We start from the raw sequence: 25,000 nt of genomic DNA, 5'->3' as shown, positions 1-25,000 counted from the left end.
TTTGATTGGAAACTTGATAATTATAAATTTGCACGTACATTGAGATGAAAGGAATACTTTCAACATCAAGAAAATCTTAATTCTGAGGAATCCCCTTCATTGTTTACATCTTTTCTAAAAAAGCACTCTTCTTCCAACTGATCCAATATCAAACAATTCTTCAATAAAAACATTTTCTAGACTGATGGATGACTCAGTCCACCGGTTTTTACAGGCACAACCTAAAATTTATCATAATCTATCTCCAGAGGAACAGAAAGCTCTGAAAACACTATCAGAGGACCCCTCTATTATTATCCGCCCTGCGGACAAAGGGGGAGCCATAGTTATTCAAAATCTACAAGATTATCAATATGAGATAGATAGACAATTGTCTGACCACAATACATATGAAAAACTCAGAGGTGATCCAACGGAATTGTACAAAAGGGAACTGGACAATATTTATCACAGGCCCAAGAAAATAAAATTTTGGAACCAAAAATTATCAAATTTCTAATACAATCGCACCCGTTGGTACCACTACTGTATACTGTGCCCAAGATCCACAAGGACCAGACCAAAACCCCTGGCAGACCTATAATTTCTGCCAGAGGATCTTTGTACCAACCTATCTCTCAATTTTTGGATAACCTTATACAACCATTTCTTATGGCACAAAAAACATTTCTCAAGGACACTACTTCCCTTTTACAGAGACTCTCCTCTTTTGGACATGTACCAGATAATACCTTAATGTGTACACTTGATGTTAAGAGTCTGTACACGGTGATACCGCATAAGGAAGGCATTGAAGCCACAAGAACATTTCTACATAAGGTGAATTTTGATGTTGTAGATATTGACTTCTTTATATCTCTGTTAGAACTTACCCTGACTAGAAACTATTTTTTATTTAATGGTGAGTATTACCTACAATGAAGCGGATGTGCTATGGGCTCTAATGTGGCACCAGCCTTTGCCAACATATTTATGTTTGCCCAAGAAGAGAATTTTTTCTTTACAGATCCAGCCATCGCAGCGAATATAAGTCTCTATGTGAGATATATAGACGACCAGCTCCTGCTCTGGAAAGGGGATGAATTATCCTTTAAAAACATGATTTCTAATGTCAATCATCAAAATACCCCTATTAAATTCACCTTTGAATACAGTACCTCATCTATTAATTATCTGGATGTCACCATTAAGATAATTAATAATAAATTTGAGACATCATTATACACCAAGGACACTGATCGTAATACGCTACTTATGTCAAGCAGTTTTCATCCTCCGGCATTGAAAAAGGGACGGGCTAGGTCCCAGATGATACGTGCAGTTCGCATTACCAGTAACAGCTCTGAAGTGGAAAAGGAACTTGATCAGATTGTCACTAAGTTTGTAAAAAGAGAGTACAATAAACAGACATTATTAAGACAAAAGAAAGAAGTACTACAAATGCCAAGGTTGACATTGTTGAATAACTCGATCATACGGGACACTAGGAATAAAATCTCCCTGATCACAGAATACACTTTGGCAAGTTCGGTGATCCCTAGAGCATCAAAGGCACTCTGGCCAATTATCCGGAGTGACAAAGATCTGCCCGGTTTATTAAACAAATTTCCTTTAGTAAGCTACAGATGGGGTAGAAATCTTAAAGACATTCTAGTGAAGAGTGACATAACCCCTTTTAGACGGAAGAACAATTTTACATCTACAAAACAGCCTGGATGCTATAGGTGCATTTCATGTACCACATGCAAATACTTGGAGATGGGTTCCACTTTTAAGCACCCACATACTGGTAGAGTGTTTGACATTAAACATGTGGTTACCTGTTCATCTCGCTTTGTGGTATATATGATAACTTGTCCGTGTGGTCTTTGCTACATTGGACAGACAATCAGAATGTTTAAAGAAAGGATTGCCCTCCATCGTTCAGCCATTAAAGCGGCCATCGGAGGCAAAGTAAGCGAGCAGCCAGTGGCCAGACACTTCAGTGAAGCAAAGCACCAACTAAAAGATCTGAGTTATAAAATCATTGATCATATACCCCCATTGAGTTTGTGGAGGAGACAGGGCAAAATTGCTCTCGATAAGGGAAGCACGTTGGATATTTTCCCTTAATACAGTATCTCCTGGTGGGCTCAATGAAAAACTTTCCTGGAATACATGCTTATAACTAGCCTGCATATTATTGTATATTTAAAATTGAGTATAGGATTAAACTAATGCTGACTTATATTTACCAGTATTGACCACATCGGATGTTTATAATATAAACCTTGGTACTTATACATATCAATATCTATTTGCTGCACTATACATACTATTGCTGCTTACGTTGACTTGTGCTTTTTAAATATTTGTCTGATTTGCTTTTATTTATATGTGCACTGCTCACTTTTAAATATTTTATTATTTTGTTTGTTCACAGTTGCTCTCTCTGGGAGCAGCAGAGGTCCGCGGTCCTGGGCAACACATATTCCTTTCAGAGATGTTTGTTTATTATTGCCTGGTAATAGTTTCCTAGACAACGCTGGGGGAGTTCCTTGCCGGTCTAGACGCAGAGTGATGAGGTCACGGACCCTGTGCTCCATGAGACGATGCTGTTCACGGAAAGCAGCTGGTGTTAGATTTTTCTTTGATGCACTTGACCGTGTAGTTCTTGAAACGTCGAGTTATGGAATAAAATCTATTTGCTACTTTTGGAAGTCCGCTGAGTGCCGCATGATCCCTGGGGTACAGGGGTCTCCTTGCGTATATATATATATATATATATATATTAGGGATGTGCAGGCTCGGTTCTACTCGGTTCCATTCGGTTCTTTTTACCGGATCTTATTGGGTTTCAGCTGTCACGAGTTTTGGATAGCCAATAAGATTCGGTAAAAAGAACCGAACGGAACCGAGCAGAACCGAGCCTGCACATCCCTAATATATATATATATATTTTCCACAATTCTTTCTTGCACTCACACCAAAAAAATGTCACCTGAGGGGTGCCGCTAAGATCGCAAAGATCCAAAATACACAAAAGCACTGTCCATTAGCAAAGGACATTGGCACTCTCCAACGTTGAGTTGTTTGAAAAATTGCTTTATTCGGTGATTGTGGCAATATGATGCCTGAATAAAGCAATTTTTCTAATAACTTAATGTTGGAGAGCGCCCTTATCCTTTGCTATAGGACAGTGCTTTTATCCTATATATATATATATATATATATATATATATATACACACATACACACAAATATATACATACACACACAATAGGGAGAGCACACACCTCCACATTATGCATATGCAAAGCAGTTAATAAATACCCCAAATACAAGGATACACGCACATACCCAATATACAGCAGGTTGGGACACTCTCACAAAATACAGTGGGAATAACCTTGAATATACCAGATGCACAGTAACAAAGCATATCTAAACTGTATTACCATAATTATGTACTATATTTGTTACTGTGTTATTTGAAATGAATGTTATTTATGTTAACAGGAAAACATAGTGGGCCAAATGTAATAGGGTGAGAGTTTAGAAAATGTGAGCGTTTAGCAGTAAACTCTCACATTGGTTGAGTTTTATCTTCAAAATGGGAAAACATCTGAATGAGATTTTAAATCTTGAGAGTTTTTTAAGTCTAAAAAAACATGCAAGTTCGCTCTTTTACTTTGTTTTTGGACTCTATTACATTGGCAAAGTTTAAAAAGTGTCAGAAACTCTCACTTTTCTAAACTCTCACCCTATTACATTTGGCCCATTATCTTAAACTGTGTGCAGTCTTCATTATAAGGAATTTATACAGCATTTATATCATGACTCCTATGAAATCATCAGGAAATAATTGTATTTCTTGATTATAGCTTATGAAAAATATTAAAATTGTTAAATGGTCATTGGTATATTTCACACACAATTTTTGATAATTGGATAACCTTGGTGCTAAATCAGAATTTTTATCAATAACAGTATTATGCTTTTTTATTAAATGTTTTAGCCTTGTTTAGATTGAAAGCAACCTTTTCAATTTGTAATTATTTATGAATACTATACTTATTTATAAATATTATATTGCATGCAAACATTTTATTTAAAAATAAAGCAAAAATCCCATTAAAAAAATCAGGTATTATCTTCAAATCACTGAATTAGACTATAAGAAGAATCTTTAAGTACACCATTTTGACTTGGTTTATTACTTCAGGATGCTACAAATGATTTATTATTCCATACATTGCTGTCTATCTGACATGACAACCACAGTCACATGGCACCTGAGGGAGAGCAGAGAAGCTATAAAACACCCCTCCAAGGTGTGCCTCCTTTGTGTACTGAAATTCATCTACATCCTTCCTCCTCTTTGCCTGCACTTGACATGCAGAGAGTTAGTGTGTTTGACACTCATACAAACACTTTGTGTCCTCCAGAATAATACTGTAACTGAGATCATTTGTAGGACAGTTATGAAATGTGACTATTAGATACACATTTAAAAGTTACTTCCCTTTAAAGAATAAAAAAAGTATATGTTGAATTTCTGTTTTTACAAATAAATTAGTTAGAAGATCCCTATTTTTACCTTTTTTAATGATGTTCTCCCATTGCCTGTAAAAGGACATCCCCTCCATAATGTGATGCAGGGAAAACACTAACGGTGGGTTAACCTGTTGTTCGCTATATGCCCTTATGATTCACAATGATTGTAAATTCAATCTGTTATTTATACCAATAAAGTCTCAGGAGCATATTATTTATTAATCTATGTGGCCAGCCCCTGAAAATAAGGGTTCCTCCTCACCGTGAATCTGCGCAATAAGGAATCCTAATTCGCCCGGATGTATTATTATTGAGTCGCCAGGACAGGGCTTGGATCGGAGTCCAGCCCAGCAAACAGTAGATGTAAAGTGATCACAGCTGCAATCACTTTACTTTCTGCTTTGGCCAGCTGTGCATACACTGACGTCCGGTGGCACATGTATGAGCGGACAACAGCAAAACTTCTACAAATGTAGCTCATAGGCTACAACGGGCTACCGCCATTGCATTCCAGAGCTTGGAAAGTCTGACAGCAGCCCTCATAGAAAGCTAGATTCTTCTGTCAGACATGAAGGAACTGCAGCAGATATCGGAAAATGTTACATCCAGGGGATTGTCAATAATTTCAGGTACAGTACCCTCCTGAAGCAGGTGTTTGCGGGGTATATCCTGCAAATATTACTTAATAAATAGGCACCCTGACCTCATTTAATCTATGACAGTTTTTCTATTGCAGCACTCTGCTTTTATTTATATAGCAGGTTGTCACTTCATAAATGTAAGAGCATATTATAATGCGTAATTGATAAAACATTGTTAAATGATCAGTTCTAAGTTAATTTGATTTAATTTTGTATATTTGTTTAATATATTAATACTAATAATATTAGGTTGTAGACCCAGTCAGTATTAAAAGTAAATAATATATTAAATGATAAATACATTTAGTAATGGTGATTCCGGGCCTGGTTGAGAGTTGTACGCTATGCACACAGCAGCTGTGTCTTTGGACAAAAGACAACTCCTGCTGTCATCACAGTCTGAAGATGCAGCATCAGATCTTCTTCGGCCACGATGGTTGAAGCCATTAGACATCTGATTAAGGCTAATCTTACTCAGAATGACTGCTGGAACTGCTCAGCTGGGGCCAGGAAATCAGCGTTGGAAGATGCAGACCCTGGCCTTGGCATGCCTACAAAATAGGGGCAACATGCCCCCCATTTTGTAAAATGGTCAGCGAGATGTCGCCCCCACCCTGCTCATAAACATGCAGAGAATGGGTCATGCACACGCGTAGTCCCCTGCCATTGGACTTGTATGGGTTGTGTACAAGTCTGAATGTAGCCCTCTATTCGGTTTCCAACTTTAAAACATTGTTATACTTTGTGTTTCCTTTTGTAGTTAAAGTGAAACCTAGTTAGAATAAAAAAAATGTAATGTTAAGTAAAAAATGAAATAAATAAAGAATATATAAAATACACACACAGATCATTCTATAATTTTTAATGAAAGTGAAAATTGTTCAGATGTTTAACTGGAAGCAATACTGGGTTTGTTTTCTGCAATTCTTACAATACCTTCTATAACAATAAAATACTATGTACCTTCAATGAAAGATATATGTTGATCCCTGTCAGTCATGAAATATTTCTTTGCTGTTTGTATCACTTTTTGCAGGTCCATTATAGTGACAGTAGATCCGGGATATGTAGTTGCAAATTGTTTTGCAAGAGCTCCAGAACATCCTAGAATGATTTTTTTTCATTAATATGCGGTAAAAGTACCAAAATATACTACCATAGAGATGTTTTCACAGAGAGGGTGGGGTAGATTACTTCCCTGGATCATGTACAATATCAAACACCCCCTACCATAATGATTTGCATATAGATTTGTAAGCACAACAATAGAAATATGCTGGTAGTGCAATTTTTTTTATAGAATAGGAAAGTACTCTATAATGGGGCACTCATCTTAAAACTTCATTTATTAAATATACAGTACATTAGAAATTGTAAAAGGATACTTCTACATGACAAACATGCTCAAAAACATATAGGCCCCCATTTACTAACGAGTTTTATCACCAAAACGAATGATAAATTTCACTGTGTATGATAAATGGTGCTCCAGCCAATCAGCTCCCTACTGTCAACTGTTAGAAAAATGACAGTTGGGAGCTGATTGGCTGGAACACCATTTATCATACACAGCATGATAAATGCACCATTTATCATACACAGACTCAAATGCATTTTGCTGAGTGTCTGTGCTTGCGTCTACGAATTCATAGGCAGTGGGTAAGGCTAAAGAGGCTTACTTCTTCTGATGGGCATTCTGAGTGACCATAAGGTTGCTTAGAAGAGTGATGCTGCGACTGATGGTGTGTCTGTGTACACAAGCCGAGGAATTGAGATGTCTCCAGAGGGATAATACAAATTCCAACATTAGAAATTTTCACACATCCGCTGCATACAGGATCACAACCATAACAGGATTTGTGTTCCCCTCTGAATCAGGCCAAGAGCTGCATATAACTCAACATTACTGTGCTCAGTTCTGGAGCATACACAGTGTCATGCAAGATCCGTCCCCAAAGCTGACTTTCATTCAACCCTGCATCATTCTTAGGGCCTGATTGTGAGTCGGACGCAATGACGCAGTTGAAGCACTTGATTACATTATTCTCTAAGAGTTGTCATTTGCTTTCATGAAATGGATAATTATGTAACTCCAAAATCTCCCCCAGAGGACTCCATGCAAATAATTCACTTGAAATTATAATAAATGGAACAATTATATTTCTTGCAAAATTATCTCTGCCTATATTACAGTTCTCCAGGTCATGTAGAAGCCAACTATCCATACAATCCTAGAAAGGCCAGTACCTAGTTAGTATATATGAGTCTATGCAAGATCCTCTTTGTCCCTCCCCTTCCCTGGAGTCTTCTAAAGCTTTCACCAACATCATGTCTCTCACAACTCCTAAAAGGGGTTATTGAGCTTGAGGCTTTCCTACATTCTGGAGCCACAGGAAACTTTATTTCTGCATATGATATTCCCATAAAATTTCTCCCTGACACTATTTCTCTCATTGGCATAGGTAAAAATCAAGTAAATTTTGGTGTAATGTTGCAAAAGTCCTTTATGTGTGCAGATAGGAACTCTGTATTCTGAAATAATTAGCTTTTTAAAGATTACCTAAACAATTATGTTCCTTATTCTGAGGATACCTCAGTTACAACTGAATGCACCTGTCCTGAATTGGCACATGGAATAAGATCCAAGCCTGGGGAACTACTTGCTATAACAGCTGCCTTAAAGGGTAATTCCAGGAGACACTCTTTTCCTGCTTTCCTGAAGTAGTAGAAGGAATGCCCAATACACTACCGTCGCTCTTGTCAAGCATTAAGTGGAGAAGCTGTCAGCCCATAGAGCATAGTGTCATAGATTTTATTCAGGTTAAGTTACTGCCATGCGTTCAGAATTGTCAAAACTCATAAGAGGTGCTGCAATATTCAGCAAGCTGGACTGCAAGGGGTATATAACTTAACTGCAGTGCTCCAGAGTTTTAATAATGAGATAATCAGAGTTTTGTATACATTTGTGGTCATATATGTAAATAACATCATCATGGTTTCTACACTTTCAAGATAACCATCTCTACTGCAAATTGAAAAGTGTGTGTTTATACAAAATTCTGTTTCCTTCTTGTATTATATACTGATCTAGAGTTGAGTTAAAATGGACCCAGTAAAAGTGAAAGTCATATAAAACTGTCCATGGACTACTTGCCAACTTTTGAAGACAATTTATGCTGTACTCCTCATTGGTAGTCCCTGTCATAGCTATCATTCCAAACATTGTCCTTGTGAGGCTGTTCAAGCTTTTAATTTGTTAAACAAATAATTTCCTTTCTTCGACAATCATTAGTCCACCCAATACCGCAAAATACCTCAATACCATTATTTGTTGAAGTTGATGCTTTATATTTTGGGGTTAGAGATGTCCTCTCCAAGCAAAAGTATACAGGAAGCTTCACCTCTATGTCAAAATATATAGCCCCAACGCTTAAAAGCAGAACAATAAAACTATAATAACCTAATAGTAGTAAATTTATTTTCTATATTTTTGGTAATCTTTCCTGCTGAAGTAATAATGGTTGCTAACCAATAACATTCAAGAAAAAGAAAAAGTAAAATTAACCGCGCTGAGAAAAACATGCCCAGTATAAATGTAATGTACAGTGTGTGCCACATAACATTTTTTTTTAAATAATCTAATAATATGAATATTATGATCAAAAAGATGCAATAAAAACAGGATATTTTAATGATAATAATAAAATGCTATTTCATATAAAAGCTCCAAGCATACACATTGAAACCATAAATAGAAACAATAAATAAATAAAAAAATGAAACAATGTTTCTCCTTTTAAATTGCTGTACAAAAATTATCACAATTTAAGACTGGATGTAGTCAGGAAGCCGACGGCCAAAATGCCGACCGCTGGCTTCCCGGCATGGGACTAATGATAGGCGTCTAAATACCAATGCCTATCATAAGCCCCACGACGAAATTCTGATGCCTGGCATACCGAACGTAGGTAATCCGGGCATTGGGAGCTGATAGCCATGGGGGGTGGGGGGAGTGTTAGGTTTAGGGATTCCTGGGGGACTTAGGGTTAGGCACCCCCTCGGGAGGGTTTTAGTTTTAGGCTAGGGAAAGGGGGGTTAGCATCAGGCACCACCAGGGGGAGGTTAGGTTTAGGCACCCCCGGGAGGGTTAGTTTTAAGGGAGGGGGGATAGGTTTAGGCACCCCTGGGGGGGAGGTTAGGGTTAGGCACTGCTAAGGGATTGTTAGGGTTAAGGGGGGAGAGGGGAGGGTTAGGGGTCTTACTTACCTCAGTCAGGGTCTATATGTGCGGGCCTTCCAGCATCGGTATTTCATCTGCCGGGCTTAGGTCCAGCGGTCATTCATACCGATCCTTTAAGACTGACTGCTAGGAGCTCTATGGCTTATGCTCTTGAATAAAACCAAATGCTTTTTGTTGAATTTATACAGCCGCATCCGGCTGTTTTAAAACAATTATTTATCCAGATTTCAATACATTCTCATGAGTAGTGCAATCAAGAAATGTATGTATCAGACCACCAAGTGTCTTATTCAATGTATCCGTGTATATGGAAAGTTACAGACCCACTGTTTCCATAATCCTTATAGTAAGAGAGGCCCCATATCACTTATATATTACCGCACCTTGTATATTGCTATACCCTTCAATAAAGGTTCAAGAAAATGTAACTTTTTGCATGGTGCATTTATAAACGTACATCGTGCGCATGCCCAGTGGGCAAACATCGACCCGGTTGCAAGCGCTCAGCGCTCGCGACCGGGTCTGAATCAGGCCCAATGTTTCATATTTTGCTGGTTTTTATTGACATCAATAAATTTTATATTTTAAAATTGATGCTGCTAAATATGAATATCCCAGCCGAGAATACTTTCTTCTCTCCCCTACCCTTTCCAGAGGAAGCAATATAATTTGGTTGGCTGCTTTTCCAACATCTATTGCACTTGCTTTTTATTCTGTTCATGTGAAAAAAAAATTTTTTTATGATTTGAAATTCTGCCCTTCCGGCACTGTGCTTACAAATAAACAATGATGATGATTTTTTTCTAAACAATTTTGTTCAACAATCTTGACATTGAATTGTATTTAACAAATATGATGTAAAAAAAAATACTACTGTCATTTTTTTATTTTTTACCTCCAAGGTCATAGACTGTGCGGTACATTGAGAGGTCAAAAGCTTGTATCACATACTTCCCACATACATTCCATATGGAGTCCATAAAACTCACAAAAGTCACCATCTCCTCTTCTGATCTGAATAAATAATAAAGTCACATAGTTACATGTTAAAGCTGTTCTGTAAACATAACTATGATTCACAAAACATAAGTTGCTCATAATCAATTTATTGTCCCATCACCGATGCATGTAAGGGATGGGTTAACCTAGACAAGAAAAACAACATAAAATTCCCCCAGCACCCTTAAATGGTTCAGCAGAAGAGACATGCATTTTACATGACAATAAAATGTAGAGGACATCAAGGCTCCTCTGCTCAGGTGGTCCTACACTACATAATTATTATTATTATTATTATTATTATTATTATTATTATTATTATTTATTTATATGTCACCACTAGTGTTCAGCAGCACCTTACAAAGTACATATCCAAAAAAGTGACTTACAGTACAATACAATATAAACACGATGGAGGACAAGGACAGGTATAATATACATTGCTACATTGGTGACCATCACACCCAAATTAGCAACAGAGCATAAGGAACCAAGTGTTAGGTGCCCTAGTGGGGAGTAAGAAGTAGATGAAAATAAAGTAAGGAGAAGCACAAGAGGGTAGAGGGCCCTGCTTGCAAGATCTTACTTTCTAAAGGGGAGGTGCAGACAAACAGGCATGACACAGATGGGGTAGACAGGGAGGAGGGAGCATGGAGTAGCAAGTTAGAATGAGAGCTGGAAGGCTTTGATGAAGTACTGGGCCTTGAGAGCCTGTATGAAGGATTTTAGAGAGGTGGAGAGTCTGATGGGTAGAGGGAGAGAGTTCCAAAGGTAGGGAGCAGTGTGGGCACAATTTTGGAGGCAGGAGTGGGAGGAAGTAATCAGTTGGCATGAGAGGTGGCGTGCATTTGTTGAATGAAGAAGGCGGGCAGTAGAGTAAAGCAAGATAAGTTGGCAATGTAAGTGGGAGAGGAGAGGGCTTTGTAAGTGTGTGAGAACCTTGAATTGGGTTTTGAAAGATAAGTCGAGCGGCAGCATTGAGGACAGACTGGAGAGGAGAGAGATGAGAGTTGGGTAGGCCAGAAAGGAGGAGGTTACAGTTGTCCAATCTGGAGATGACCAGTGAGTGTATTAGGGTCTTAGTAGCATCCTGGGTGAAAAAGGGTATGATCCTGGAAATATTTTTCAGATGGAAATGACAGCACTGTGAGAGGTTCTGGATATGTGGTATGAAGAAGAGGAAGCAGTCCAGGATAAATCCAAGACAGTGCACTTTGGGGCTAGAGGAGATAAATGTGCCCTCAATTGATAGAGAAATAGTGGGAAATAAGGTTATGTGGGAGGGTGGGACAATGATCATCTCATTCTTAGACATATTAAGTTTAAGAAATCGCTGGGACATCCAGAAAGATTTAGCAGAGAGACAGTTGGAGATATAAGTGAAGAGTGAGGGGTTGAGGTCAGGGGAGGAAAGGTAGATCTGAGAATCATCAGCATAGAGATTATAATGGAGGCTAAAAGAGCTGATGAGTTCACCTAGAGAGGATGTACAGGGGGAGAATAGGAGTGGTCCAAGAACAAAACCTTGGGGAACACCTACTGTAAGAGGATGAGGGGGGAGAGTAGTCATGAGACATGACAGAGCAGTAGGAAGACAGCCATGAGAGGGTAGTGTCATGTAGAACAAGGGAGTAAAGGATTTGTAGCAGGAGAGGGTGGTCAACAGTGTTGAAAGCAGCAGAGAGGCTAAGGAGAATGAGCAGAGAGTAGTGGCCTTTGGATTTGGCAGCAAGGAGGTCGATGCTGACTTTTGTTAGGGCAGTTTCAGTGGAGTGGAGAGAATGGAAGCCAGACTGAAAAAGGTCAAGGAAGGAGTGGGTGGAAAGAAAGGTGTTAAGGCATTGTAAACAATATGTTCAAGGAGTTTGGAGGCAAAAGGGAGGAGAAAGATGGGCCGGTAGTTGGCGAGAGTGTTAGGATCAAGGGTAGGTTTCTTAAGAATGGGGGAGACAAGGGCATGTTTGAATGCAGAAGGGACAGTGCCAGATGAGAGGGAGAGATTGAGGAGGTGGGCAAGATGGGAACAGGCACAAGGAGACAGGTAGCAGAGGAGACGTGAAGGGATAGGGTCAAGAGGGGAGGTTGAAGGAGGGGAGGACCAGATGAGGGCCATGACTTCCTCTCAAGATACAGGGGAGAGAGATGTCAGAGTAGGTAAAATGGAAGGGGAGGGATGATCCAGGAAAAGAGGTGGTGTAGTGCTGGGGGACTGGTGGGATATGATTTCATAACATATGGAGTCAATTTTAGATGTAAAGTAGGTAGCAAAGTCAAGGGCAGAGAGCAAGAAAGGAAGGCGAGGAGGGGGTGGGCAGAGGAGAGATTTCAAGGTGATAAAGAGATGCTGACGATTTGAGGATTGTGAGGAGATGAGGTGCTTGAAATATTATTGTATAGAGAGGGAAAGGGCAGCACTGTAGGATGAGAGCATAAATGTGAAATGGAAGAAATCTGCCTTAGAGCGTGATCTTCTCCACTGTCGCTCGGTGGTTCGTGAACACTTTTGCAGGTTCTGGTGCATCTGGAATGCCAGGGTTGAGGTGTGGATCTGCGAGGGCAAGTAGTGAGTACAACTAAGGGAGACATTGTTTAGGGAAGCCGCTTGTCCACGGCAGGAGAGAGAGAGGATAGGGGAGAGAAGTGAGTCAAGCAGGGAAGAAAAATAAATTGTGTTGATAGCCTCAATGTTACACTTAGTGATGGTGGCCTTAGGAGGTAGAGAAGGGGAAGGAGAGAGGAATAAGTTAAAAGAGAGAAGGTGATGTTCAGAGAGAGGGAATGTGGAGTTGGAGTAATCAGAAATAACACAACAGTGAGTGAAGACCAGATCAAGCAAAAGCCCACTGACATGGGAGGGTGAAGAGATCCATTTGGAGAGACCAAATGAAGACGTGAGGGTAAGGAGTTTGGAAGTAGAGGATTCAGTGGGGATATCAATTGGAATATTGAAGTCATCTAGGATAATGCAGGGAAGGTCTGAGGAGAGAAAGTGAAGGAGCCAGGAGGCAAAGTTGTCAAGGAATTTAGAGGGAGGGCCAAGGGGATGGCAAGTGACAGCTACTCACAGGTATACTGGTTGGAAGAGGTGTATAGCATGAACCTCAAATGTAGAGAATATAAGGGATGGTTCAGAGTGTATGATTTTGTAGGAGTAACCAGGAGATAGAAGCCCCCCAAAACCACCACCATGGTGACCCCCAGGTCAAGGGGTGTGAAAAAAGGTGAGGCCCCAAGAGGAGAGAGCTGCAGTGGAAGTGGTGTCAGAGGGTGAAATCCAGGTTTCAGTAATGGCTAGGAGGTGCAAGTTGTTGGAGATGAAAAGGTCATGGGTGGGAACCGGTTTATTACAGACCGATATGGCATTCCAGAGGGCACAGGAGAAAGGGACAGTGTTTGTAGGGAAATGTGAATGAGATTATCATTATTGCTGTGATGAGTATGTGAGATTAATTTTGGGGACCGAGATGAATAGAGTGGAGAGATTATGCGGGCGCCAGTGCTGGGAAGTGAAACTTTAGGTGGTGAGTAAGAAGGGAGTTTAATTAGATGTGGATGGAGGTGGAATGAGGTAACATGGAGAGAAGTGTTGGAGGAGGGATTAGCATTGGGGTAGTAGGACCATGGTGGGGTAGAAGAAAACGAAAGTGCAGTAGTGGGAGAGGAGATGGAGAAAGGCAGACAGAGCTGGGGAGATAAGGGAAGGAGGATGTGGAGGAGACAAAGGGGAAAGGGTAGAGGTGGAAAAAAGGGGGCAGAGCAGAGGATTAGGTAGATACTAAGTGAAGGGGGAAGTGGAAGAAACCCAGGTTATGGTGTGGCTGAGGTTAATAGGGTGAGGAAAACTGGAAGGAGGAATAAAGTATGAATGTGAGTGAAAGTGCAGGAGATTTGCAGAAAAGCAAGTGAGAATACAATGGTGAAAAGGTGCCTGCACAATAACAGAAGTTTATTATTGAGGGGAGTAAAAGTGGAGATTTAATGGGTGGAGAATTTGAATGTTAAAGTAGATTGTGTTAGAAGATATATGACATGAGGCAAGGCGAAGGACTAAGGTAATAAGACATTATTTCTAGGAGGAAAACTGAAGTTGGCACAGAATACAGTAAGCTTTGAGGTATTTGCGAAACCAGAAAGATAGCGAGTAAACTGTTAAGTTCTTACAATGAGCAAACAGAGGGCCAGATTCAGACCCACTCGTGAGTGTGCATCGCTTGCAAGCGGGTCGATGGTCTGCCACTGCGCATGCGTGAGCCCCAGAGCAAGTGCAAAAAGCACTCATTCCGAGGCTTGCATCAAACGGGGCGGCTGTCGATGTTGATCGACAGCTCGCCCCATTTGGTAGGTGGGGAGGGGGGGTGGCTTGGCAAACAGAGGTGTTCCCAAAGGAACACCTGCTGTTTGTGGGCGGCTCTACTGACATCACTCGTGATGTCAGTAGGTGGACTTCCTGCTCTAATAGAGCAGGAAGTCCACTGGGGCTTGCGGCAATGAGACCCTACTGAAAGGGTCTCATCGCAAGCCCGATGGTCGCGATGGTCTTGACCATCGCGACCATCACCTGGACGCTCGCTAAGGCTGTGGGTGGTCACCCACAGCTTAGTGAGCAGCCAAGAGGCAGCACCACAAAAAAAAACCCTCCCTGATTCAGAGCGAACGCTCTTTCAGAGCGTCTGGCTCTGAATCAGAGCCAGAGTCCAATAATAGCCCACTTTGACTGCTAGGTATGCTGATCCTTGTAGTGCCATATTGGAGGCTCTTAGGATGCCTCCAGGTAGGTTGGATCTCAATTTAGAAATATGTAAACTTGTGACCCACAGTAGAGATGCCTTGACATGAAGGGTTGCTTATCATATATTTGAAAATTAGTGTGACTTAGGAGTCGATTCAGACCCGGACGCTAAGCTGCGCTCTCTAGCAGTAAAAAGGGGCTGGGTATGCAAATTCCGCCATCGCACTGTCTGGTTTAAGGACACCCTCTATGTCTTAGAGAGCGACAGCAGAGCGAATGTGCACCGGTATAAAGATGCCCACTTTTCTCTCTTAGCACACGTCATCTCCAGGAAGTGTATGATTAATCAGAACCATCGAGAGCCACCGGAGCTGCACGCAGTGCTTGAGGTAGACCCTACCCCACTGCAAGCACTGCGATCACTGCAGGCTGAAATACAACCAAGTGACATGTACAATGACGCTTCTTTGCTAATTATGCACACCCATAAAACTCAGTTTTGATGCCCAGACACGCCTGCATTCGCAGCACCACTCCCCCATTCACAAGCACCTTCCCCTGTTACTACCCACAAACGGCACTATCTGTCACGCAAAATAGCATCCAGTCTGTGTACTACGAGTGCATGATTCCCGGACGCAGTGATTGGTTCGTGCATGTGTATTTTGATGCATACGCATTTGCAGACGTGCGTCTGCGACTTAGCGAGTGGGTCTGAATCGGGCCCATAGTCCTCTGCATTTTATTATAATGTAGGATGCATGTCTCTTTTAGTGGCATGTTGCAGTATGCTGGGGAGGGAATTCTGTGTTGTTTTTTATTCCGCTAACACAATTACAAGTTTTAAAAGGGAGATTGATAACCTATTGATCATGACTCACAAGCAGGGTGGTTTTATAAGATCCCCTCTTTGAAAAAAATATGTGCATGCATTATAATTTACTATCTAGTGTCAATGGTATATGTATTCTTGCAAACTAAAATAAGATTTGTGCTCCAAGATCCTGAAGAACTAAATTAATATAACCAAAAGGTACATGATCTAATATAACTGGTTTGTCCCCTCAATAATCCCTTATTTATCTATACAGCGGAAACAGTACAGTGTGAACTGCAAGGGGATACTTGAGAATAATTATGAATATACAGTACCTCGTACGGTCTTATTTATGAGTATTATTTTATTTATTTAACTGCCATTTCCATGTTTTAGTGATATAGTTGAAATTTTAAAAATCCAAGCATATTTATTTCTGCTACTGCAACTTTTTATTAAATCACATTTTCCTAAAAAGCATATTGTAGACACTTACATTTTTATAATACTATTCTGCAAATCTTACATAACGAAACCATATTATCAGTATTGCAGTGATTATGCCATAGGAAATGTTTCAAAGAAAATACATAAAATTGCATTAAAACTACAGTTTATATGAGAAATTACTTTGTAAATGAAAATGTGAAGCAAAGTTGGTTTATGTACAGTAATATTATATGGAAATGTTACCTGTAAATGGCTTCAAATATATCTTTTGAAGATACCCCAAAAGCTCTTTCATACTGGCTTTTTCCTTCTCTGAAACACAGAATTCAACATTATTGTTTATATATATTAGAGAGGTGCAGTTCAGTTTTACTGATTGGAACTCGAATATAAAAAAAACATGTTGTGTTTTTTTTATTTGCATGTAAGCAGGTCCAAATAACATAATTTTAGCTGTTTTTATAAATTTTAAAGAAATCCAAAACTGAATCTGCAGAAAAACACTTGAGGGTGGTTTTACCAAAACCAAAACATGGGGTCTGCGCACATCTCTAATATATACTATGGTTAACAAAACATTTCTTTAGCATTTATGGTTACTCATTTTTTTATGCTAAATTATTGTACCTCTTTTTCTATTGCAACCAAAAGCTATGGTTTTTCATAAAATGTAGGCATTTAGTTGTCATGTGACATCCAAGTACTAAAATTAGCAAAATCATGTCCCATTTACAGTAAAGCTTTTTTGTATTCTTCAGTCCTGTCTAGTTAACATTTTAAAATTCCTAATTATATTTTCACAATTTAATATGTAAAACTAAAGCCCAGCTTGTAGGTGTGTTGCTCACATAAGCATTCAACTCATATTGCCTTTTTATTTAAGCTGCTTTCGGTTTAACTACTATTGCATGGAACAGAGGGCCTGATTCAGACCCGGTCACAAGCACTGAGCGCTCGCAACCGGGTCGAAGGTGGCCCAGAGCGCATGCGCACAACGGAGCCGGCTCCGTCGTGCGCATGCGCGAGACCCGGATAGCGACGGGCAATCCGACGCTTCGGGTCTCGCACCAAAGGGGGTGTGCTGTCAATGTTGAGTGACAACACGCCCCCTTTGATGGGCGGGTAAGGGGGGTGGCTGCCCAGACGGAGGCGTTCCCATGGGAACGCCTACCATTTGGAGGCGGCCCCAATGATATCACATCCCTCCCAGCATGCATAGCCGCATAGAAAGTCTCATCCTGCTGATTCCTAGCAGGATACATATCTACAACCATGAACCTCCTTGGCTAAAGGAAGTGTATACTGATTCTGTTTGGTTCCACGTATATTTAAAAAAAAAAGATTTAGGGGTTTATATATCAAGCAGTGGAAAGTGTGGAGAAGTGCACCACTGGAGAAGTGAACCATAGCAACTAATCAGCTATGAAGTAGCATATATCAAGTACAGTGTATAAAATAATATATAGGAGCTGATTGGTAGCTATGGGCAACTTCTCCATGATTGTCACTTCTTGATTCATAAACTCCATAGAGTATTGTTTACTTAAGTGAGTGGAGACTTGGAATGTATTTTAAGACAATTGATATTTGTCCCATATTGTAACAATATTTTGAGGCCAGAAAACAACTCACAAACATCCAAGATGGGAAGACTGAATTCTCACACCTCAGAACATCTTAAATATGTACATTAAGAAAACAAGCAGTATTAAGCAGTAACTGTTAATTTTCAATTCATAGAATGAAACTTGCAGTGAAAAGATCTGTGCTTATTGTACATTGGTATCCGCTACCGGGTCAGGGGTACTTTGCTTTTAAAAATTGTACGGTGAGCTGTTACTCCAAAGCCATCTAGCATTCTTCATAAAGAGAAGTGTCTCTCACAACATTCTTGGTATTATCTGGTTAGCCTCTCCCATCTAAATCCAAGATGCATAGCAGAAGACAACCATCTTTGTTGTGTGATATCGAGTGAGGGCCATTTTTGTATTAAAATTAGAGATGAGCAGTTTGGTTTTGGCTCAGATCTTCCTACCAATGAGACAAATATTCGCCTTTCATGGTCAAAGATGATGCTTTGTCCATGTAAGATAATGGTTTGCCTACTTCTGAGAACATCCTAGGCTAATACATTCGTACCGCCTGCTGTATTGCTGAAAAACACTGCATATGTGCAGGTAACGAAGATTATACAGCTGACATATTTGCCTTTTGCTTCTAATGATTTAAGGGCTTCTATGGAATGTGAGGAGGACTCTAAACATAATTGCAGCTAATCCAGATGGCACTGCAGCAAAGGTTTTAGCTGTAAGTTATATGGTCACATTGGCACAGATATCCGGTAGTCACTTTAAGAAGTTACCTCAACACTGCCTTAGAGCGGTTGTACAAGGTTCTTTAATTAAGTTGTGTGGCTACTGGCAATATGGAATGGATTCGGTCTTTTTATTTCCTCGATGCTATTTATTCTCCACTCCCAAGGGATCATGTTGCCTTCCCAATCCATACAAGAAATAAAGTACTGATGTGTCTTTATACATCTTTGCTGCAACCATGGTAAAAAGTCAAGCACTAGCAGAGTAGCACGAGACCTGGTGGCTCACTTCCACCGGGCAAGTCACGCTGCATGGCATATTGAGCCTAGATGCATAAGAACACAGCTATATTCTTGTCATCTTCTTAAATATTTCCCATTCCCCATAGACCTCTTCATATATCACATTCACCTGATCTAGGTGAGAAATGTGTCCAAAAAGGTATTTTTGTTTTTCTTGTAATCAGGGTCAAGTATTTTCTGCCATCATTAATACATTAATGAAACAAAGCAATCATAGTGTAGAATTGCAAAGGAAAAAACAAAACAAAAATAAATAAATAAAATAAATAAAATAAAATAAATCTGAGAATTGTATTTGTTATTAACACTTGGGGGTTAATTTACTAAAGTGAGAGTTTATAGAAGTGGAGTTGTTGCCCATAGCAACCAATCAGATTCCAGCAATTATCTTCTAGAAGGTGCTAGATAAATGTCAAGTAGAAACTGATTGGTTGCTATGGGCAACATCTCCACTTCTAAAAACTCCCACTTTAGTAAATAAGCCCCCTGGAGTGCTGTGAGTATGCACTTTTATAATAAATGAATTTTATCTGGTAATGCACTATTGGTGCATACTCTAATTTGTTATATATCCTTTATTTGAAATTTTTGTTCTATTGGGTCTTCATGGAATCAAAAATAATTTGAAAGAAACCATTTAAGGCACTTTCACCTTATACATTAGGTGAGAAATGAATGATAAGTGAGCGTACATATACATGTGTCTTTGCAATACTACAATATGATCTGTTAGTTTTAATATATGTATTAACAAGGGAAGAAAATACTTGACCTTGATTCCAAGAAGTGCAAATATACATTTTTGGGCGCATTTCTCACCTAGACCAGGTGAGTGTAATATATGAAGAGGCATATTTGGAAGGGGACATATTCATCCTCAGAATTACACTATTGTTGTTTTTTTCTCCCTTTTTTTGATATACAAAATATATATACTATATACAAACTATGGAGAAAGACAACAAGAATACTTAATCTCTTCCATGGATTAGGAGGACAATAAGATCCCACACAAATGGTAAAAGTAAAAAACAGCGCCTTTTGACCTACTCATTCTTTGTGTATTGAGTGGGGTTGACCGTAATCCCATCCAGGATTATGGTTACCTCCTCTCCACTAACATGCAAAGCAGGCAATGGTGGCAGCAGTAGTGGCAGCGGTAGCCCTCTCATCCAAAAGGGTAGGAGTCGCTGTTGCATATAATATCACATTTGAGTCAAAAATTTCATCTCAAGTAAAAACATGACCAGACATTTCAGGTTGAGAAAAGCAAAAGGAAGCGTTGCTGTATTTTGCCGATGCGGTCAGATAGACCATTCACTTTGTTGCACTACCACCAAAGTGCATAGAGTGGCCCTATTCTCTATTCCCTCATCCGATCCATCAGCATTAGAAACACAGCCAACTAGGGCTTTTCACAGAACTGCTGGAGGGGCACCAAGACAAGCCCCGCCAGCAGTTCCGTGACTGGCTCAACGAGGAATATCAGAAATGGACAAGCCAGTCTAAGATACATCTTGTATACCTTCATTACATTATCATCACTATGAAGCCCTGAGTCAGTTGACACAAAAGGGCTAAACGGAGGAACCAGGAGATTATGACTACCCAATCCGCAGGCAGCCTCAAGTAATATAGTGATCCAGATCACCTGTCCTGCAAGCGGGTGATGTAAACCCTCATATAAGGAAGCAGTAAAGGGCCATATACTGTGACTCTATATCAATTGGAATCTGGCTGATAACTGTTAATGAATCACCTGGTAGATTTATACCATCAGTCAAATCCAATTAATATCTAGTAAATCCTGGATTCCCAGAACTTGCTTTATCAGGACAAGATTATATTTCATTGAAGTTGATTTTACATATACACATATTTGTTTTGGTCTTGTGCAGGGGTATTAAGAAATTGATTTATATTTATTTTATATTTTTAACTTTGTTACTGAATGTAACTAATGACTATTACATATATATTTTAATTGATTCACTCTCTCTGCGCTCTCTCTCTATATTTTGTGTTTCCTCCATTAACCAGTGAGCCTACAGTACGGTAATCACTTTTATACAAATATACGCAAAACATTTTTTACACTCTTTTTACCCCATTTTCTCCCTAAATTCTTTGTTATTTGTTAAACAATAACTCACAATGTATCAAATTGAAATCAAGGATGTTGACCTTTAAATGAAAAAAGAATGAGAGAAGCATTAGTACTGAAGGAAGAAGAGGTTTGAAAGGAGCTAAACATTATCACTGCAAGTTCTCAGTATGAATGTGAATGTACATAAGGACATTCATATCAAATCTATGTAAATCAGCACAGCATGAACATAAATAAATATATGAGACACACGACAAGAAGGTTTATTGTAAAAGAAACAAAAGAAAAACAAGACCGGAATAGGAAAGAGAGGATGAATTGCAAGTAGGAACAAAATAAAAAAGCAGCAGAAGATAGAAGAAACTGGAAATTTCAAACTCTGTAAAACTGTTCTAATAAAACCACAGATACAAGTGCTAAATAAAGGTCTGAAATATGCACCCAGCAACAACCTCAACAAGTTAGACAGATACATTAGCCTTCATAAATTTATCCGAAAATTAACATTAAAGAAATATTTAATTAAGAAATCTCAGAAGGTCACCAACATGAGGACAGAAAAAAAAGGAGAATTTGTACATACAGATTTGTGTAAACAGGTCTACCTTCTAGCCAAGTCACCTTAAAGGGCCGTATCTGGAGACATTGCAACGAATGGTCAAAAAAGATATAGAAAGCTTGCCAGAGACGAAAACTATGAGGAATAATCTAACACCAAGCAAAAGAAAAGCTCTTGAGGAATTAGTAAAAATAATAAGTATTGTCATCACACCAGTGGACAAGAGGGGGGATTAATAATTATGGAAAAGGAGGACTACATCAACAAATCCAGACGACTTTTGAGAGACATGACTATATATAAAAATTGAAGCAATATTGAGTATCAACAGGAATTGGAAGCATTACTCAAAGAAACCCTGGTTTTTGGAGTTTGTGCCCGGATATGCAAATTTATTTGTTACCCACTGGGTAGATACGCACATATTTGGGCAAACAATCCATTCCATGAAAAATCCAACTGTGGAAGAGGTTTATCGATGATGTGATCTTCATATTGTCTGGGAGTGAAAAAGATCTGGCAGATTTAATTAAGTACATCAACCAGAATGATCTCAATTTAATATTTACTGCCAATATGAGCAAAACCTCAGTGGCGTATCTGGACACCACTCTGGAAACAAAAACACACCTAAAAAAAAGTAGATTGCAACACCTATATAAATAGAAATAACCATCATCAAAATTGTCTTAGAAACATACCGGAAGAGCAGTTCAAGAGGATTAGAAGGAATTGTTCAAATACAGAAGAATATACACAGCAAGCAGGAGAGATAGAAAGAAGATTTATACTGTATGAAAAGTATATGAGAAGACCACAATTAATAAACAAATGAAACAAATTGAAGAGACTGACAAAGCAAACATGCGAAGAATTCACATCTGAAAAGGAGGAAATACCCGATTCAGCAGCCAACATAAGCAATTAGGGAATATCATAAGAAAACATTTGGGTCATCCTCCGAAGAGATGAAAAGCTTTGCAGCATCCCTCCAGGAAAACTGAGATTTGTATATAACAGAGCAAAGAGTATTAAGACAGCACTATTACATAGCCCAGCAGAAGAAAAAGAAATAGCCAAAAACACCTGTCTACAAAGCAATAAAATGGATTCTATCACTTCATGAATGCTCTGGATGTAGAATCAGTAACCAAAGAAACACAAAAGACACAACAGAGTTTCAGTCACAAAGAAACAAAAAGGTTTATCCCATCAAACAAAAAATAACCTGCAACAGCAAAGGCGTAATATATTTATTGTGGCCTCCAATATGTGGGAAGGACTTTAAGAGAACTGAAAACACGGATAGCAGAACACATCCGCAATATTAAAAAAGGAGTGGAGAACCACAGTGTGTCAGCACACTTCAAAAAAGTGGACAACAAAGATCCATCTGGACTCACATTTAAAGGCGTTAAACTTTCCTGGACAGATAGTGACATTGTAGCCAACATCTCACGTGAGGAGGCATGATGGATCTATAATTTAGATACCATCGTGCCACAGGGTCTAAACATTAACTTTGTTTTAGGAACATATTTGTGATTTTAATTTAATAAATTTGTCTTCAGCTTTTAACCATATGATTATCCTGCTCCTCTCAGCCAACTTAGGTAGTGTGCATGCAGCATACAAAAGCTACTGCTAGAGCATTGACATTTGCTGCAATTTGAGAATCTACAAATACAGGTACCAAAGAATAAAAATACCGGTTTCATTAAATGAACATTTATATATATATATATATATATATATATACAGTATATATATAGGAATGACTTCCTTTTATGGGACATTACAATTGCAATTGCTTTACCTGAATTGCAGTCTGCACACATGTAATATCTATCTATCTATCTATCTATCTATATATATATATATATATATATATGCAGTGTCGGACTGGAGCATGAAGGCCCCACCGGGATAATCAGTGGTAAGGGCCCATGCTTAAGGGGAGTGGTTATCCACCAGAGGGGGTGTGGCCTGCCACCACAGACAGTTGGCTAACCATTAGGCAAATCTTGGTGTAGATTCTATAGAAGTGAACCAAGCCCCCTTGTTAATTAGTGGTCCTGCTCCACCAGGTAACTGACTGTCTAATAGTGTAACAATTTATAATTTGGGGTCTGAAACCTGACACCTAGAGGAGGGGGTGGGCCCACAGACAGTGGAGCCCACCGGGGATTTCCCCTATACCCCTGTGGGCCAGTCCAACCCTGTATATATGAGGGTTATATGGTGACGTTGATCCAGATTCTAACAACAGATAAGCTGACCTCCTTGATTTTTGATGTATGTTTTAGATGCTTTTTATTTTTATTAAATGTACTTTTTGTATTACTTACTGGTATCATATCCATTTGTCCAAACCATATGGTCCATTTGAGTGACAGTGCGGATGGCAGGACGATATTATGTAAGTCCGCTGGTATAAGCATTTGCACTTTATCCTTTGGTTTAAAAAGGACTATTGGCATAGAGAGTTTTTGCATAGGCACAGTGCACTTTGTATCCATTATTTGTGATTTTATTTATGCACAAAGCATGGTGCACTTTTGAATATATTGCTGCTATTTTACTTTTTTATTTTTTGCACATTAAGCACTTTTAGTAGAGGAGTGACACAAGTGCACATTTATTTATTAACGGCTGAGTGAGCTGCTGATACAGTTATATACCACGTGTGGGTGATGGTATTTATAAGTGTATTAATCAATATTTTTCACTAATACACATTTAATATTTTTTACTTTCCGGATGCTGCTATATGGGAGTTTTTACTTGAAAATAAATATTTCTAACTACAATACAGTGGTTTATTGGTTTGCACACTAGAGGGTGCCAATGTCTCACAATTTTTGAAGAAAAAACAATAATATATATATATATATAATTATATATATATATATATATATATATATATATATATCTACTGGTGCTTATTAACTGATCTCTATGGGTGTGGTCCTGTCTCTTTCAGCCAGGACCCATATTCATGTTTAAAATGTGTGCCAGCTTGAGCCAAATGAGGCAGATCAAAGATCATATATCTGAGAGTCAGTGTAGGTACTGGCCAGATGGGAATGACCGTGAGTGAAGTGGTTGGTCTGCTTGATACATTATTGCGATATTTTGGAACTAACATACCCTTTATTCAAAGGAAATACAGTTTGAAAAGAAAGTGAGTGGCGAGTTTGTATGATATATATATATATATATATATATATATATATATATATATATGTAATCAAGAAAGAAAAAATATGCCTTTTGTACAGAAGTACCATGGCACGAGTAGACCCC

At 39.0% G+C, this 25,000-nt stretch overlaps 1 protein-coding gene across 1 annotated transcript in view; it reads right to left on the bottom strand.

Annotated features, from left to right (window-relative positions):
- The window catches only part of LOC148539262 (acetylserotonin O-methyltransferase-like), a 92,244-nt gene that overhangs the window by 18,460 nt on the left and 48,784 nt on the right, over positions 1-25,000 (bottom strand). Inside the window, exons 4-6 of the mRNA XM_088451527.1 lie at positions 16,655-16,723; positions 10,312-10,430; positions 6,141-6,281 (exon numbers count right to left, since the gene is read on the bottom strand). Coding sequence (XP_088307653.1) covers positions 6,141-6,281; positions 10,312-10,430; positions 16,655-16,723 — 329 coding nt within the window. The remainder of the gene's footprint in view (positions 1-6,140; positions 6,282-10,311; positions 10,431-16,654; positions 16,724-25,000) is intronic.

The sequence above is a fragment of the Taudactylus pleione genome, unplaced genomic scaffold (assembly GCF_031769625.1).
Source record: "Taudactylus pleione unplaced genomic scaffold, aTauple2 ptg000026l, whole genome shotgun sequence".
Classification (NCBI taxonomy): Eukaryota; Metazoa; Chordata; class Amphibia; order Anura; family Myobatrachidae; genus Taudactylus; species Taudactylus pleione.
This window is presented reverse-complemented; position numbering and strand designations above follow the sequence as displayed.